This window comes from Sorghum bicolor, chromosome 9, assembly GCF_000003195.3.
Source record: "Sorghum bicolor cultivar BTx623 chromosome 9, Sorghum_bicolor_NCBIv3, whole genome shotgun sequence".
NCBI classification, from domain to species: Eukaryota; Viridiplantae; Streptophyta; class Magnoliopsida; order Poales; family Poaceae; genus Sorghum; species Sorghum bicolor.
This window is the reverse complement of record NC_012878.2, coordinates 54,671,232-54,688,994: the sequence shown is the minus strand read 5'-3', so window position 1 is coordinate 54,688,994 and position 17,763 is coordinate 54,671,232. Positions and strand designations below refer to the sequence as shown.

The 17,763-nt window shown below is 45.9% G+C and overlaps 3 protein-coding genes across 3 annotated transcripts; 1 reads left to right on the top strand and 2 right to left on the bottom strand.

Annotated features, from left to right (window-relative positions):
* LOC8067504 (dof zinc finger protein DOF2.4) lies at positions 2,848 to 4,756 on the bottom strand. Its single transcript, XM_021448265.1, has one exon. It carries the CDS (start codon positions 4,336 to 4,338, stop codon positions 3,670 to 3,672), a length of 669 nt encoding a protein of 222 aa, XP_021303940.1. The 5' UTR covers positions 4,339 to 4,756; the 3' UTR covers positions 2,848 to 3,669.
* Positions 8,681 to 10,842, top strand: LOC8082967. Its single transcript, XM_002441325.2, has 2 exons — positions 8,681 to 9,912; positions 9,998 to 10,842. Exons 1-2 carry the CDS (start codon positions 8,800 to 8,802, stop codon positions 10,643 to 10,645), a joined length of 1,761 nt encoding a protein of 586 aa, XP_002441370.1. The 5' UTR covers positions 8,681 to 8,799; the 3' UTR covers positions 10,646 to 10,842.
* On the bottom strand, positions 11,014 to 16,872 carry LOC8082966 (tubby-like F-box protein 9). The gene is made up of 4 exons (XM_002440024.2): positions 16,319 to 16,872; positions 15,423 to 15,510; positions 14,194 to 14,323; positions 11,014 to 11,854 (listed from the first exon to the last, which is right to left on the bottom strand). The coding sequence occupies exons 1-4, from the start codon at positions 16,661 to 16,663 to the stop codon at positions 11,299 to 11,301; spliced, it is 1,119 nt and encodes a 372-aa protein (XP_002440069.1). The 5' UTR covers positions 16,664 to 16,872; the 3' UTR covers positions 11,014 to 11,298.

The window sequence follows — 17,763 nt, the reverse complement described above, 5'->3', positions numbered from 1 at the left end:
CAATTTCACATGGACACATATCCTACTTCCGGTCCAGTAACTCATCCACGCAGGATTTAGAACATGGAAAAAAGTGAATGAGGGTGCTAATTGTGTTGGATATTATGGGCATAGCCCATTAATTTAATAATATCTATTAAACTCTATGGTCCGTATGGGAATTTAACCGAGAGACGGCGTGGCGTGGCGTGGCGAGACAGGCAGGCAGCGAATGAGCGGACGGGCGGGCAGGCGAGGCCTTTAATCTTGTAACTCCTACCTTCATGATTATGATTGAGAGGAGTTTCTAGTAACTCCCGTAACTCCTGTCTTCATGGTTTTCATTGAGAGGAGTTTCTGGTAACTCCCGTAACTCCTGCCTTCATGGTTTTGATTGAGAGGAGTTTCTGGTAACTCCCGTAACTCCTGCCTTCATGGTCTTGATTGAGAGGAGTTACTGTCAGTTTCTGTCTCCTCCACCGCAAAGAGTCGCGACCTTTCTGTTCCGCGTCTGGCCTTCCTCCTTCTGCTTGCCTATAAAAGGACCCGCACTCTCTCGGTTCTCTTTAGAAGGAAAAACCACATCCTGTTGCGCAAGTCCTTTCCGTTCCATCTCCGGCGAGCACCAGAGATGGAAGAGTAGGCCTCCGGAACGCGTCTCCGTCGTGCGCTTCATCTGCTCGGGTGAGGACGGGCGATTACGTTTTTGGGGAGTGTCGTTGGCGACACGACTACTCGCTGGTGATTCTGCGGCGACTACACGGCAACCTTTTCTGCACTGCATCGAGCGGGACGACTACAACGACAAAGCACCACCATGACTTTTCCCGGTGCGAACGGTTCTGCCGCAGGGTATAATCTCCTTCATCCTATTATTAATTTCACTGTTAATATCATGATGTTCCTGGGTAGCATTTTGCTATTATCCTACATGTTTTGCTTGGATGATCATGTGAATAATCTTTTACTGGTACCATATATTTCTGTACTCATCTTTGTTTCGGTTATTGAGGATACCTTGAGCACAACTATGATGATTCACATAAATAAAATGATATTAGTTGTATGTTCTGTCTTCTTAATTTGCTTCTGCAAATTGATAGTCATCCTTTTAATATTTGTCATGAATTGTTTTTCTCAAATAATTCATGTCGTAATTATCCCTTTTATTGCGTCATTTTTATGGATTAAAATAAATATGAAAATGCCTTATATTTCAACAAATTGTTCATTCTTGGTTCACATGGAAAATGATAGTAAATCTGCTCATAATTATAATATGAATTGTTATGATAATCTGAAGAATACAGCAGGCCATATTGAGCATGTGGTGGAGAAACAAACAAAGGAAGAAATCTAGAAGAATCGGTTGCGTCTTGGGACATCTATTGATGCAGTTCGACACTTAGCATTTCAAGCTTGTCCTTTTTGAGGACATGATGAATCAGCTACTTCAAAAACCAAGACAATTTTCGTGAAATGGTGAAACTTCTCGCTTCATATAACGAAGAGGTCAATGCAGTTGTGCTAGATAATGCTCCACAGAATGCCAAATATACTTCACCACAAATTCAAAAAGAAATTTTAGATGTCATGGTTTCTATTATATATATATATATATATATAATATATACACACACGCGCGCGTGTAGTTACTCTCACTATATATCTCTAGATTTAAGGTGTATATGACTGGACGAAATGTATATAGATAAAGTATATGATCATATTAGACCATCTAGAGTGATATATATGTTAAGTATGCATGCGTGAGTATATGGTTATACTTATCGTATATAATATAGTAGTGGCATTTTAGTAATGTATTTAAAATATAATTTTTTTTTGAAAAATTTTCGCGTGGTAAGATCTAGAGTATCTTAATATGAGTATATAAACATACTCAAACCGATAAATAAGTATAAATACATACACAATGTAGTTTATTGAAGATGAGAGTAACTACACGTACGTGTAAAAAAGAATCTCGAATCTTGTCTGGCCAAACTGGCCCCCCCTTTCTCATTTCGCTGGCTTCGCCACTGGTTGACGGGGCTGGTTCCAGTCACGTTGCAGTGCAGACGTTTAGGCCGTTGCGGCGGCCTCACAAGGAGGTTTGCTCGAATGGGCTCTGTTTTTTTTTATACTGAATGGGCTTTGGTTGGCGCTTTGCAATCCAACTCCATCATGCGTAATGTACAACTTACGGACCGCCACAGCAAATTTGTGGGCCTATATAAAAAAAACAGCAAATCTGGCCGTATTCTTTTGGCTCATGCGGGAGTGGGCCCCAGATGGCAAAGCTCTACGCCCAGCCCAAGGCTTCTAGATTGGATTGAATATTAGTCATTTGGAATTGGATGTTGGATCATTTTTCTTGGTTTTTAAATGAGCACCTCTAGAAGATTGGTATAGTAGAGATTGACCAAGTTAACACACATGCATCACTCATAAACACACACTCACCCCTATGAATTCTAATACACATGCACATGTCTTACCATTATGAGCACCTCTAGAAGACTAAGTCAACATATCTCGAGATTAACAAAATCACCATATAGAACCCTCGCTATCAACACATTGCCTACCACTAAGAAAATAGCTTCATTAAATATTGGAATAAACCAGAAAATAAGAACACACGTATCAAGTTGAAGACTTTAAACCTGAGTAGATAGTTCGGCCACAAAGAACCTAATGAATAGAGTTGCTCAACCGCTGGTATTTACATCTTTAACCTTATGTTCATACTATATAATTTTCACAAGACCGGTTATTGCAAATGATCTTACTGTGGTAGGAGCTACTCTGTCCAACTTAGTATGAGGCACATATATGGGCACATGACGAAACAAGCTTAGTATTTAAATCCTAAACCTCAAACTCATAGTCCTAGCGTCACCCCGTCGCAACATAATAGGGTCTCGTCGGAGCTCCACCTTGTGCCCGCAGCCTCAGAGCTTTGTCAAGATCCTACAACGCTCACAACAACCTCCTCCCCCTCCATTGCCATGGCCTTGGTCACCCTTGATCCAACCTTGTCTAGCCGCCTGCTCCGGTGGCGTCACTGTCGCCTCTGCCTCACTGCCATCTCTCCGGTCCCCAACGTCGGGCCTGCCTGCCTCCCACGACCCTCTTTTCTAAACCCAGTGGAGATGGAGAAGAAAAGAGACAGGATACAAGAAGGCACAGGCTGTGTGGGTACGGTCGCATGCTCGTGCTAGAGCGCGACCTGTCGTCAATTGGAGTTTGCATTGTCAGTGTGTGACAGACAATCACTGGCTCACTTCATTCTTCATAACAACATCAAAATTTAACAACATAGGGATGTTTCCAGTCAATTACTATATAACCATAGCAGCACCCCCTCACTCCCACTGAAATGCATAGACATGTTTCTAGTCAAGTTAAATTACATCCCAAGCCCACAAAAGTTCCCAAAAAAGGACTTAAACAACCTTCAGAAAAGTTTGATGCAAAGTCAAAAGAAAAGGTTAGAACAGACACTTGGATTACACAGCTGACAGCTACACCTAAAAAAAGCCCGAGCATGCACTCAAAATTGTTACCAGGTCAAACCCTACCCTATCCACCACACCGAAACCGCCGGTTCCATCCGTGAAAAGCTCGGAGCGTGAGTAACCAAGCAAATTAAAATCACATCATTTTTATTTATTTTTCACATCATCATATCAGAAAAGCGCGGTCCGATGCAACAGGACGATCTGTGGTCGCCACCAGCCACAAGCACTGCCCCGTCGTCGTCCCCGGGTGGCCGGCGGCAGCGGCGGCGGCGGCGGCGTAAGCCGGCGATGTGGTGAACTGGGAGGGGGAGCCGCCGAGGTAGGGCGCGGTGAACACAGACGTGAACACCGGAGGAGACCCCGAGCCCGAGCGGTGGTCGTTATCGTCGGCGCTGCTGGCGGTGGCGGTGGCAGCGTGATGCGGCGCCGGCGGTGGGAGCAGCACGGGGCGGTTCTTGCGGCGGCCGGAGCCGATCGGCACGTTGCGGATCGCGCCGCCGGCCGTCCAGTAGCGGTGGCAGGCCCGGCAGAAGTGGCGCGGCTGGTTGACGTTGTAGTTGTTGAAGTAGCAGAACTTGGTGTCCCGGCTCAAGCAGCGTGGGCACGGCAGCCGCACCTCGGCCGCCGCCGCGCGCGCCCGCGCCACCTCCTCCAGCAGGTCGGCGTTGTTCCCGCGCCCCGACGACGCCTGCTGCTGCTGCAGCCTCGGCGGCGCGTGCTGCATGGGCTGCTGCGGCGGCTGCGTGGTGATGACCTTGCCGAACAGCTTGATGCCCGCCGCGCCGGTGCACGCGGCCGCCGCCCTGGCCGGCATCTCGACGTGAGGCAGCATGTTGCGCGAGGCGTGTGGTGGCTGGTTTTCGATGGTTTCTGAAGAAGCTATATCTCGTACTATCAGGCATCCAGTAGACCTGGCTCTTGTATATATATAGCAAATATATACGTGAGAGCCAGTGGCTCAGTGCTTGGGTGCGTGCGCGGTGGACACCATGATTTGTGGTGCCTTTTGGGCTTTTGGCTGCGGTACCGGTCGACGTTTCAGTACGTACGTACTCACAACACATATGCCGTGTCTTTGTTGGTTGTCTGCAAAGCCATGTTTAAGAACTGCATCGCATAATGAGCTGCCCTCTAGCTAGCTATACGATCCGTTGTAGAATCGTGCAGGTTTTACGGAAAAACTTTCCAAAGAAATGTAAGAACTGACTGAGCAAAGGTTTGTTTACATGAGCAGATAAAATTTTCCGACGAGCTTCATCAAACATTTCTCTTGCAATCTGCAGACAGTTCAATATATATGCATTAGCTAGCAGAACGGTAATTAAGAAGTAAAAGCTCCAGGAGTCAACAGGAGTCAACCTATATATAGGACCTAATAAGAGGCATATGGCAGGCATGACTTGGTTACTAAGAATCTGAGCAAAGCACTAGCTGCACCTTCCTAAGCTTTTCCCATGGTCACTTTGCGTTTGCGAGACATAAAAGTTCACAGAAAAAAAAGCGCAAAAAACTATCCAAAACAAGATTCTCGCCTTTACTTTATCTCGGTAAAGCGCAATGCTTTGGGTGTTCATGGTCTTTATCCTCCATATGGTACGAGTCCTAATCTGTAGCTTTTGATGAGGGCGGAATCAAAAGTGAGAATCTTTTTGGTTGGAAAGACCGACCCATGTCTTCCTTTTCCTGCCAATCCATAAAAGAAAAGTGGCTCTTTATAGCTTTGCACTTTGGTTGCAAAGCCAAATTGCCCAGGAACTGCAAAGTTTAACCTCATGCATGAAGAATTACGAGCTGTTTTCTGGACAAAAAAACAGCACTTCGTCGACGTTCGATCTGCTGGAGTTTCGCTCTCAGGGCCAATGTTCACGATCGCTAGCGTGGGGGTCGAAAACGATCGAAAGCGATCTCCAGTTTAGTAGATGGAAAAATTAGATCATGATGGCTAGTTTTTTTTTTTTGAGAGAGAGAGAGAGAGAATTTTTCATGATAGCTAAGATATACTAGTCTGAAACTCTGAATGGCTCCGGCAGACCTCTGGACTGTGCAGCCTGCAGGTATTGTGTGAGCCTTTAGTTGCAATTGGGCTAACAAAAAGGCTAATAACCTATAGTTGATGGAAAAATTAGATCATGATGGCTAGATATATGGCGTGACGATTCTTCAAAAAGATATATGACGTGACGCATCTGAAATTCTGAATGGCTCCGGCACAGCACTGGACCTCTGGAGTCTGGACTGCAGCCTGCAGGTATTGTGGCTGTGGGAGCCTTTAGTTGCTATTGGGCTGAAAAAAGGCTAATAAAGGGCCAGTGCTTGGGCCACAATATTAAGGTCCAGTGCTTGGCTCAGTGGCTCAGTGGGTTAGACGTTTAGTAGATGGGCCAAATCTCGAGTCTTTAGAGCTAATTTAGCTGGCCCGGGCAAGCATGGTTGCCAGTTTGCACAAATGGACTCATCCACCTATAGAGTCCAACTCCGTCTGTCCGTCTCTGATGCTGGACATTTCTTCTCCTTGGTATTCTTCTTCTAGTATCTCCAAGAATATTCTAATTTTTTTCCTCCCAAAAAGTCAATGTTTTATAAATCCTAAAAATATATTGGAAGAAAAAAATAAGGCCATCTTAAATAATTTCCAATAATTAAGTTAGAAGACAATTTTACATTAGGAATCTTATATTACTTCTAGATGATTGTAACCAATTTTATATATTCTTTATCTCTTCTACATTTGCATCTGGAATCCTTTCATACTTTTTATTCTTTTTCTGCCCTTCCACCACTAATTGGTCGAAGAATATGTGTGTATTCACGCAATCGCGACTCCGCGCAAAGTTACGCACGACGGGAGAGAATTTCCCAAGTGCGTAAAAGGATTAGGAGTTGTTGGAGAGTGATTTTTTTATTTTTCCAAAAACTAAAGATTAAGAAAGAGAATAGGGTAATCTTAGAGATGCTAGAACGAGGATGGGATTTAGGAAAGGAAAAACACCATGATCATCCCTGACAATATTAAGGTTTAGGATTGTAGCGTTGGGGATGGGATTTAGGAACGAACGGGTTCCCTGAGGAGTCCAACGGCTTAGGGCTTCACCAACACTGCATGTACCAACACTATAGCATGCATGCTGCCCCGTCCTCCACGTCTTCACCTAGCCTCCATGTCACAGAGCATTTGGCAAGGCTTGGCCCCCGCCATACCTAAAACATGTATAAAATATGGAATACATGTATATTATATTGTATATAGCATTAAATATTTAGATAAAAGTACATACTTGATAGTTTCATACGTCAATACATATATGCATATTTAGATATTGTTCGAGTGCGACCTTATACATAAGGATGAAAACGGTACGGATATTTTCCGACCGTATTCGAGACCGAATTCGTTTAGAGAGGTTCAGATCTGTATCCGAGTCCGAATATTCAATATCCGATACCGTATCCGTATCCGAATACTTAAATCGTATATTTATGATGTCGACATCCAATTATATCTTATCCGACATGATTGATATTATCTGTATTCGAATCCGAATCCGACCAGAAATATAAAAACAAATATGATATCGGTGATATCCGTCCGTATCCGATCCGTTTTCATCCCTACTTATACATGTTTGATCTTTATAAACCCGCCACACCTAAAAAATATTTCTACCTCCGCCACTAGTCACAACAGACAGTTGTCTTACAGGTTTTCAAATACTTATGTAGAGGAGCAATGGTTTCACCAGTTAAAACCACAGGCAGCAATAGAAGAGTGTTGCCACCACGGTTCGATTAGTCTGCTATGCCTCTCTTTGCTGTGAAGAGGGCAGGATGGTGAGGCAGCTTGACGCCCATCGGGATGAGTAGATGCATCTGGCTAGAAGAAGACTATGACTTTAGACCGTTGTAAGGTGTTTCATGTTTGGTTTGGGGGATTATGGTGTATGGTGAGTTCGTTTTAAAAATTTGGTGGAATGACTCTAATATCGTACTAGTATAATTTATTAGCTAGCTAGCTTGCAGTGAATTAGGTGACGATGGATTAACCTGTTCTTTTTTTCACAAACCAAAAGAATGAGTAAGGAGACAACGCATTCCTCAAACTTAAGACCCTATTATTAGATTCTTTAGGGGAAAGATCAGGTGCCGATGGACGACAGTCCCTTCGGAAAAAAGTAGAAAGGGGCGTTTCAGCGAGCGAGGGACCTGTAAATGGGCTCTTGAATGCGAAAACAAACAGAAACGCCATGCAGATAGTAGAGTTGTTAGAGACTTTAGGACGCATACAGCTTAACCGCACTAGATGCAAAGTTGGGACACCAATCGCACTATTGGGGATGCTGCATAATCTTAGCACCTAGTACTTGGATTACTACTGAAACGAACAGTCCATAGCTAGAATCATGCTTCCCAAACCAACCAAGCCATTATTAGCATGGGCGATAATGTCAGAAAGAAATCTCAGACACGTCGGCGATGCTTGACGTGATTAGCGCGTACTCATCGGATTACTGCACGGCATTGCCTGCCAATTAACATGATGACTGTACCATTACTGTACCACGATTCTGAATTTCTGATCCCCTATCGTCAGTCGTCAGTTGGTGACGCCAGGGACAAAGGGAACACGGGTTGTGTCGGTGCTGTTCTTCCCCCTCCCACCTCTTGAGCGACGAGAAAACGACCTGCCTCGCTGCAGTCTGCATGGCAGTTACGAACACGACGCCGACTCCCCATCCGCTACTGACAATGCCGTCCATCCGATCCGACACAGGGGTCACCAACCGGTTGTTATGCATGCTCTAATCTCCCGCGCGAGACCACACAGCCGTTTTGTCACCGCTGATGATGCTCTGCTACGTACGTCCCAATAATACAGCCAATCAATCAATCGGAGGACAATGAATGTCGTAGCGAGAATGTTTAACATGCTGTAACTGTAACCGTTTCCTCCATTCGGCAACACCTGCAGCCTGCGGCAGCCGACAGGCAGATCAAAAACCTTCACCTGCACACAGGGTGTAAAGAAATGTATTAGGCTTTGTTTAGATGTTGTCGAATTCACCTCAATCCACATGTGTTGATGTGGATTAGGGTGGAATTTAGTTCAACTTCCACTCCAACCCACCTCAATACATGTGAATTGATATATCTCTGTTTGTTTTTCTCTTCGTTTTTTTTACAAGATTTTACAGGAATCAGAGCTCGTGCACAGACAACAGACTGCAGTGACAGTGTAGCAACCTGTCAGCTCAGTTTGGTCGCTTCCCGCCACGTCGTGTACGGCTATAGCGGTGCCATGCGGCGACCTACTGTCGTGCACCTGAGTACGAGTAGTACAAAGATCATTAAGCAGAACGATCCAAGAGTCTCTCATTATTTAATCCGCGGATTACTTCAGTGCAGTGGCGAAGTAGTTGCAGTCTGCGGAGCGCAGCAGCGAGCTTCACATTCGCGTCAGTTGTCTAGCATGGCCGACGCCAACAAGCGCATCAATCTCGCCGCGCCGCTCCTCTCCATCCGGCGCCACGGTGGCGGTGGCGCTGAGACCGCAGCCACGGGGTTGCCGCCGGCCTACAAGGCGGACGCCACGTCGGAGCCCCCGGGCCACCACACCAGCGCGGTGCCATTCGGGTGGGAGCACCGCCCCGGCCACCCCAAGAGCGTCCGCACCCGCCGCCCGCCGCCGCCGCCGGCCCCACCACCTCCCTTGACGATCGTCAACGACGTCGATGAGCCCTCGCGCGTGACGCGGAGTCCGGCGGCGGTGGGCGTGGCCTCTGACTCTGTGCGCGCGCGGCGGGGCGAGGAGCGGCGCTCCGACGCGCTCTCCCGCGACGACGTGAGCTGCGTCACCGTGAACTGCAGCGCGACCGGCATCAGCGACGCCGCGGGGACTGGGGCGGGGTCGGGGTCAGGGCCGTGCGCCCGCCGCAGCGGCAGCGTCATGATGGACCGGTTCCTGCCGGCCGCGCACGCCGTGGCCGCCGGATCCCCGCAGAGCACGTTCCGGAAGGCGGCGTCGGGCCGGGCGGCTGTGGTGCTAGGCGCGCGCACGGCCGCCGGTGGCGACAACAGGGTGCCAGCGCAAAGGCGGGTGCCCCTTCAGCACATTGCGGCGTACCACCTGCCGCCCCTACCTCCCAGTGGCAAGAACAACGACGACGACGACGATGACGACAATTCCGACGCGCACAGCACGGCGGGCTTCGCGTCCAAGAGGTGCGGGCTGCTCTCAACCCCGTGCGTGATGAGCGCCTTGCTGCTATCCCGCGTCGCGCGGCGAGGTGCAGGCACACCGTTCCAGTCCGACGGCGGCGGAAGCCGACGACAAAGGAATCCACTGCTGCCGCGCTCGCGTAACGGTCAGCAGCAGCAGCAGCTCCAGCATCCCGGAGACGATCACGGCATGGTACTCCTCTCATGTGCATCAACATCACTTCCGTGCTGACGAATTCACCGACTCATGCCTGAACAACTCACGGCTTGTCGTGCAGATCTCGCAGCAATCCTGGGAGGAAGTGTACATCAAGTCACTGCTCCGATCATCAGGCCCCGGCGCCGGCGGCCTGATGGGACCGGCGGCCGCCGTGGCCTCGGAGCTGGACAGAACAGTGCGCGAACTGTACAAACGCCGAGACGGGCAAGCCGTCCGCCCGAAGGCGAGCCATCTGGGTTTGCTCCTGGTCCTCGACAGGTCAAACGAGGCTTGCGGCCACGTTTCGCCGGCGCGGAAGCTCTCCAGAACCGGCGACACCGCGTTGCTTCTGAAGAAGGCTACTACCAAAAGCTCGCCGGACGGCGGCGAGAAGCAGCTGGGACGTGAGCGTGACGCGGGCGCCGATGCCGGCGGCGGCGGGTACGGTTTCCCGCTGCTTCTGGAAGACAAGGAGGCCGTTGCCGGACGTGAGATGGCGCTGTCGCCGCAGCCGCTGCTCCCGTTGCCGTTGCCCCAGTCGCCTACGGAGTCGTGGCTCTCGCGCGCGCTGCCTTCCGTGTCCACTCGACCTCCCGCGACGTCTTTTTTGGGACTCCATGTGCAGCCCAAGAAACGTGCTCCGTTGCCGTGGTGCTCCATTGATTCCAGCAGGGACGTCCATCGTGACAGGCAACGGCAAATTCGCGTACACGATCTACAGAAATGACGGAAGCTACCCTGACCATGCCAACTGTTAGCGAGCGGCTCCTGGTTGTTTTATTCTACTAGTGATGGATATGTAGGAATGGATAAGTTGTAGTGATGGGTTCTTTAGCAATCTCCAAGGGCATGTAGCATGATTCTATTTCTATCTATATAGATGGAGCACTTGGTAATTTAATGACAACGTAATTTAATCATGCATGATAACTGGTCCAATAAACAATAGTACTACCAGTTTAGCAGCAAACAAAACTAGATATCCTCACACCGTCACCACCTGGTCGATCATGTATTCATGTCTGATAGAAACAACTCAACCATCGTCTGTGAAAAATGCAGAAAAGAAAAGGTTTAACAGCACACTGCACACCAGCGGAATAAGGCATTATGAGTGAATGTCACCAAACGAAAGGGAGTGTCATTTACAACAATAAGTCATCGTCATCTCTTCAACAACATAGACGCACATCATATAAATCACATAGACGCACATCATATAAATCAATCGTTTAGGCGATCACAAGAAGCCAAGCTAGGGGCAACGTCTGCCCGTTTCTTGTCGCCAGTTTTCTCCCATCTCAGGGGCTCAGGGCAACTAGTTCAGACTATCCCCTACAATTTGATCCCCAACATATAATTGGTAAACAAGGCAATCACTTATTCACAAGCCAGCTTCGTGCCAAAGCTGGTGAGGCAGATGGCGAACGCCTGGAAAGCAGACAGAGGCTGCCGGTAGTCCATTGTAAACGCATCATCCTCGATCTTCCCAAACTGCAGGATCACCGTTTCCTCGTCTCCAACGCCCCATGGACCACCAGAGCCGGCTGTGGCCACAAGCTGGAAGTTCTTCACGGAGGCGACAGTCACCCGGCCATGGAAATTTAAGCACCAACACTGAAGATGGTCGTGCCATCTTGGAGCTTTGTTCTTTAGATCTAAGGAACTTGACGAGGGTGTTTTCTCCTTGGATGGATCTGACATAGTGCCCTGACTTACAGGGCACTGGATATTGCACTGCATTCGCCTTGGCCCTCTTGATTTCATGAAGTTGAACTTATAGGTCACTTGTCCAACTTCAAAATTGCCACCTGAAACCTGTGGGCTTATCTGCTTGCTTGCAAAGCGCCGAGTGGATCGGCTCCGCGAAGGTTTAGCACCATCATATGGTGCCTGGCTATCATAGATGATAAACTTTGTCCCCAAGAAGTCAGATCTACAGGCAGAACTCATGTTATCAAATTAGTATTATTGGCAAACTTGCAAACTTTATAACAAGATATCATTTTTCTTATAATAACAATGCCTTTCGTAATATGAACATACAATCCATAAAGTGCCAAATTATGACACTATTACTTCACGGATAACGCTGGATCAAATGCATTTGAAAGTGGTAGAAAGTCTGGTGTCCCTCCATAGATGTTACTATGTTAGGACCAGTGATGTAGGATTGAGAAAATCTGATGTCTCTACAAAACTGTAGGACTAGTTTCAGTTGGGTTAGGGCATGGAAACTAGCATGTGCTTGCTTCCTTGCTTATGAGTTATGACAAAATGACAACCCAAACTCTGTTCTGGTGTTCCCTCATGTCCAGACATTCATATGCCACCGTCTCGCTGACAGCACATATGTTAAATGAACCTCACAACCAGCTGTATACTACATCTGCCTACCCTCCCACCAAATGTACATTTACCTGTATCACAAATCACAATGGAGCATTTTGTGCTGTAAGAATTAAACTTTTTAAGTCAAACATCACTGTACAACATCCGTTGATGTTTTTCCACCTCTACACAGATATTAGCATGGTTGAAAGCTTTAAGTTGAATGTCCCTTGCAGCAATTTGTAAGTATAAACTATTTTTGTATTTCATTGTCTACAGTTCACTCTCATGGATGTAAGGCCCAATTCTTTCAATAATCACATTTTTTTCCAGGACAATGGACAGGAGAAAGTGCATATAAGCATTGAGATACCGTGTATAATGCAGAGCTAGAGCTAGATCTACATCAGGTATCCATACACCCTACTGCAAATACACATGGATGGGCCACAGTTTTGAGTGACATTATGGAAAATCAAAGACAAACACAAAAGGGAGGAAGGCTTTGAATTCGTTCCCGGTACTTGCAACAAGATTAAATGCAATTGTTTACAATGCAAGTTTTTAAAAGCTTTCCAAAAACCAAAACTTTAGGGTTGCACATAATAAATTTATGGGAGCAATGCATCCCTACTATATGGAAAATTGAATCGATCGTTCCATCATGGTAGCTTAATATGTATAAGAGAAGAGCAATGATTTCAGGTCGCCCGATTAATCGCAATTAATCGTCCAGGTCGCTACTAGGATTCGATTAGGAGGTCCGACTCGATTAGTTCGACCAGAAAGCTGGTCGTCCGATTAATCGTCGATTAATCACGATTAATCAGACGACCAGGTAAGATGGACGACCAGACTTCTATTTTTTTGGGCCTTTTCTAACTGGGACTGGGCTAATGGGCTTTAGTTTTTGGCCTGTTAGGGTTTAGATAGAATAGAGGGGCTGCAGGGGGAGTTTGGGACAACAATATGGACCTCTGGAGTCTGGACAGTGCAGAAAAGAGAAGAAACCAAATCCCACAAGTAATTCACTATCTAAACACTAATGTAGTCTTGATGCTGGCTTGATTGTGTATATTATATAGTATATATAGAGGTATATATATAGGCATATATGCCCTGAAATAGCTGGACGACCAGGGCGATTACGATTAATCTCGATTAATCGCCTGGTCGGTCCTAGAGCGACCAGCTTCGACCAGTCGACCTGAAATCATTGGAGAAGAGTATGATACAGGGTATTATCATGTTTTCGGCTGTGTGCTGGGGCATCAATGACAGGTACATTGAGTTATGGACGTGTTGTAGGCTGTAGCCAATTTATAGCGAAGGAAGGAAAGAGTGGCATGAACAATTAGTGGAAGTTCAGAGGTAACGCAACAGTGTTAACTATACCCCTATAGTGAACTTTTGGCAATAACAAGACAGCATCTGGAGTAGATTATCCAATGATTGAATTGGTTCTTTGTTTTCATACAAATAACTCTATGTAACAGTTGACTGACTGACTTGAAAAACAAGGAAAAGCTGCCACAATCCGTCAATGTAACTGAAACAGAACCTCAACCTATGAATAAACAGGATTTCAGCCACTGCTAGCTGAATATACCACAGAAATCTGTCATAGATGCGCCTCACACAAGCAATTTTCTCATAAGCTGATTCAATCACAGAATATGGCAATGCATATGAACGTGGATAGTGTCTATTGACAATATAACTACCAGAAATAAGGAGATGATGGATTAATTTACTAAAGTGTTTAAACAATTATAGAAGCAATGGAAATAAGGCACATGACACAAATTATACAGTTTTATGCCCATAATATAGAACTCAGCTAACATATAGTCAAAAGATGAACACTTAACCTCGTGGGCATGCACAACAAACAAATCAGGTAATCAAATTGGAAAATAAGGTTCTGGACATATTAGACCTTACCTCAACTTTCCAACATATGAACTGCTTCTTGGGTGCAGATCATCATAGTCGTAAGAGATGATATATTCTGTATGTGCTCCTTGTCTGAACCTTCGAGCAGCCAAAAGAAACTTCCCTTTATCCGTTAGAGCTGCCAAGAGAGCAAAATAAATTAAATATCACATGAACATGCAGTCAAGAATTCCAGACAAAGTGTAACTTCATTGTACAATCTCTAGAACTGGCTTATTTCAGATCGATATAGCAGGGAATAAGAGATCAACTGGACTATTGTGGATTCAAGTTCCCAAGCGATATTGTCTCTACATACCATACTTGTGAGAAACTGTAACCTTATTTATACAGTGAAATAGCCAATCATACACTTGACAGGACCCAGTATTTCAACATTTTCTTGCTTTCACAGATCATAAGTTAAACTGATTATGTGAGTACAAATAGATCATGCAGAGTTTCCAAAACTCCATTAGCATTGCAAAATCATCTACTTCACAAGCTCTACTATATATTATTATGCCAGCAAGGTAGATTTCCAAAATTTATATTAGCCGTTAAGATCAAATCAAGTAGATGCCGAGTAAGAATCACTGCCAATGTATTCAATTGAATGTTTTTTCAACAATCAATGATAAGTCAAAACTTCCTACCAAACGAATAGGATTAATTTAGGCAGAACCCAATAAATATTGTAGGTGAGACAGCAAAGTAGATGTACAGGTCCTCATCAAATGGTATAATCTTCCTACCAAACGAATAGGACTATATTTAGGCAGAACACTATAAATATTGTAGGTGGGATGGCAAAGTAGATGTACAGGTCCTTGTCAAATGGTATAAGAAAGCCGTAAATGATTACAGGAATAAGCAAACTATATATTCACTTTCCTGTTTTCTAAACAAGACTAGGTACAGATGTGCAACATCACAAGTCATATGTGAAGTAACCTCAGCAGAGGTGCCAGCTGGTATTTGTTGTTTATTTGGCCCCAATGGCTATGCTTTCAATTTTATAAACATGATTTGACAGAATTACAGGATTCCATTTCAAACATCATAGATGGATCGGGAGCCTCAGAAAGTCAGTTAGCCTTTTTAGTTGCTTACTTGGCACTACATATTCAAATTAAAAGAGATCTGAAACCCCTATCTCAATCCACCAAGTGAACCAGATCCATGATACCATGAAATCAAAAGCATGGCGGAATAAGAAGATACCCATGCTTACTCACCCTGTGTTAAGCTGAGATAGAGAGAAAAGGTCGAGTTCTTTTTGTCCCTCCGGATAAAACAGTGCATCGGTGCATCCCTTGGTCCAGGCTGTGGAAAAGAAATAATATAAGCATACATTAAATTAATATTTAGTAAACTCAAGCACAGAAGAAAAGCTTTTATAGGTATTATCATACCGCTATTGGCATACCAAACAACATCCAGCTATCACATATAAACATAAATAAAGAAAGTCTGTGTTTGTGCCAACTTCTCCACTACTGCCATACTTTATTAGCACTAGCCACCAAAAATATAGTGTTACGTAGCCAAAATAGGAGGATAGAGATTAAGATGGACATGTGGCTCCGTTCTAAATTCTAACGCACAAGGAACACTGCAGCGCCGCCCCACGAACAATAAGAATTAGATAAACAAATTGTTAGTACAAGCATGGATCTGCTGATCCTTGTAAACAGACCACAAAAGAACTAGATATACAAATTGTTCGCATTTCTGCGTACAAATAAAATTGTGTAGGCATAGACGCCTATTTAGAAACAGAAAATTAATTTAATTTGAAGAAGATTAAATCCAACAACCGATCCAGAGATCAACCGAGATCGAGTCAAACTGTATAAGAAAAAGGCGCAGAAGACATCTGTGCACCTAGACATCTCTTGCACCTAGAGCTTCAAATCAAACATGCCCATAGGATGTGTGGCTGCTGGTTTTATTTTCTCAAGGAAAGAAATGGGTAATAAGAAAACTTCAGCCTCGATAACCATGTGGCCCCAAATCCTCAAGAACACAGCAAGTTCGAGCCATATAGATTCAGGTGATTTACACAAACAGATCAAAAGAGCCAGTATTACCACGATGAGACGTTACGGTCCGGTGGTTGTCTGTGTCTCACCTGCTTGAGCGAGGACGGGAAGGTGATCCTCCCGCACTCGAGCGGCGGGCGCACGACCGAGACCGCGGCGTCGCGCCACCGCCGGCACACGCAGGCGCAGACCACCACGTCGCGGCGCGGCGGCCAGCGCTCGGCGCCGGCGTCCACGCGCCGCATGATCTCCGTGAGCAGCTCCGGCAGCAGGCGCGACCACCGCTCCTCGTCGGCCTCCTCGTCCTCCTCCATCTCCTGGGCTGCCGCCGGATCCACCTCCGGCGTGACCTTCGCCTCCCCGCCGACGGCAGCGCCAAGCGAGGAGCGGGACGCCGACGACAGCCATGACGCGCTGCGCCGCCAGGAGATCATGACGGGCGGCCGGCGGGCACCGATCCCTGCCCGCCCCCTGAAGAGATTGGCGCGAGCGGATGGAGGAATAAAGGGGGCTGGAGGAGGAAGGGAGCAGGGAAGGGAAGCGAGCGAGAGGAAGGAGAAAGAGAGAGGAAAAAAAAATGGCGAAGAAACGGCCCCGAAAATTGAAAAAGTGGCATCCTCGACGTGCGCCTCTCACTCGCCTAAGGCCTTGTTTAGTTTCCAAAAAATTTTACAAAATTTTTCAGATTTTCCGTCACATCAAATCTTTAAATGCATGCATGGAGTATTAAATATAGACGAAAATAAAAACTAATTGTATAGTTTGGTCGGAATTGATGAGATAAATCTTTTGAACCTAGTTAGTACATGATTGGACAATATTTGTCACAAACAAACGAAAGTGCTACAGTACCTGTTTTGCAAAATTTTTTGGAACTAAACAAGGCCTAAATTAATCCCGGATCCCTGCGCCTAATTATACGCCTTGTCTGCCATGACACGTGGGGTCATTAAGCGCCTGGGTCCCACACGTACTGAGCGCGGATCGCAGCTGCCGCAACAGTACTCGTACTCTTTTAGCGCAAAAAAAAAAAAAAAGCTCGTGCTCGTTTATTTTTATTTTTATTTCGAATTCGTACTTCTTTTTTAAAATTTAAAAAAAGAAAAGAAAAGAAAAAATCAGTAGTCGCGCACTCGATACTGCGAATTGAAGGTTTTCCAGATTTTTGTCAAACTGGCTTGAAAGTCTGACATCTTTGACGAGTTCACAGTGGATCCGGCTTTCTCCGTTTTGAATTGGACCTAACATTTGAAAACAGATGGTAGGTTGTTCTAATAAATCCTCCGTAATTAATTAATTAATTAATTAATTAATTAATTAAAACGTTACTCCATAAAACGAAGAGTATTGAATTAGGTGAACCGTGTCTAGAAACTCTCCCGGGTATGCCTCGTGTTGCGGTGACGTCAACGTCCGCGTCCAAGGTCCAACCACCTGACCTGACAAGTGACAACACCACCCCGGGCGACGACGCGATTAGCTCAGCTTCAGCGTCGAACTCCCTAGCACCCAACAGTAGTAGTGCGGCCTTGCC

Bases quoted from the DNA above. Each gene is read 5' to 3' on its own strand.
- LOC8082967 (XM_002441325.2), top strand. From the start codon at position 8,800: ATGCGGCGACCTACTGTCGTGCACCTGAGTACGAGTAGTACAAAGATC. The intron at 9,913-9,997 runs GTACTCCTCTCA...CTTGTCGTGCAG, and splicing joins CCGGAGACGATCACGGCATG to ATCTCGCAGCAATCCTGGGA.
- LOC8082966 (XM_002440024.2), bottom strand. From the start codon at position 16,663: ATGATCTCCTGGCGGCGCAGCGCGTCATGGCTGTCGTCGGCGTCCCGC. The intron at 15,511-16,318 runs GTGAGACACAGA...TCTTTTCCACAG, and splicing joins TCCCGTCCTCGCTCAAGCAG to CCTGGACCAAGGGATGCACC. The intron at 11,855-14,193 runs GTAAGGTCTAAT...TTCTGCCTGTAG, and splicing joins TCATATGTTGGAAAGTTGAG to ATCTGACTTCTTGGGGACAA.
- LOC8067504 (XM_021448265.1), bottom strand. From the start codon at position 4,338: ATGCTGCCTCACGTCGAGATGCCGGCCAGGGCGGCGGCCGCGTGCACC.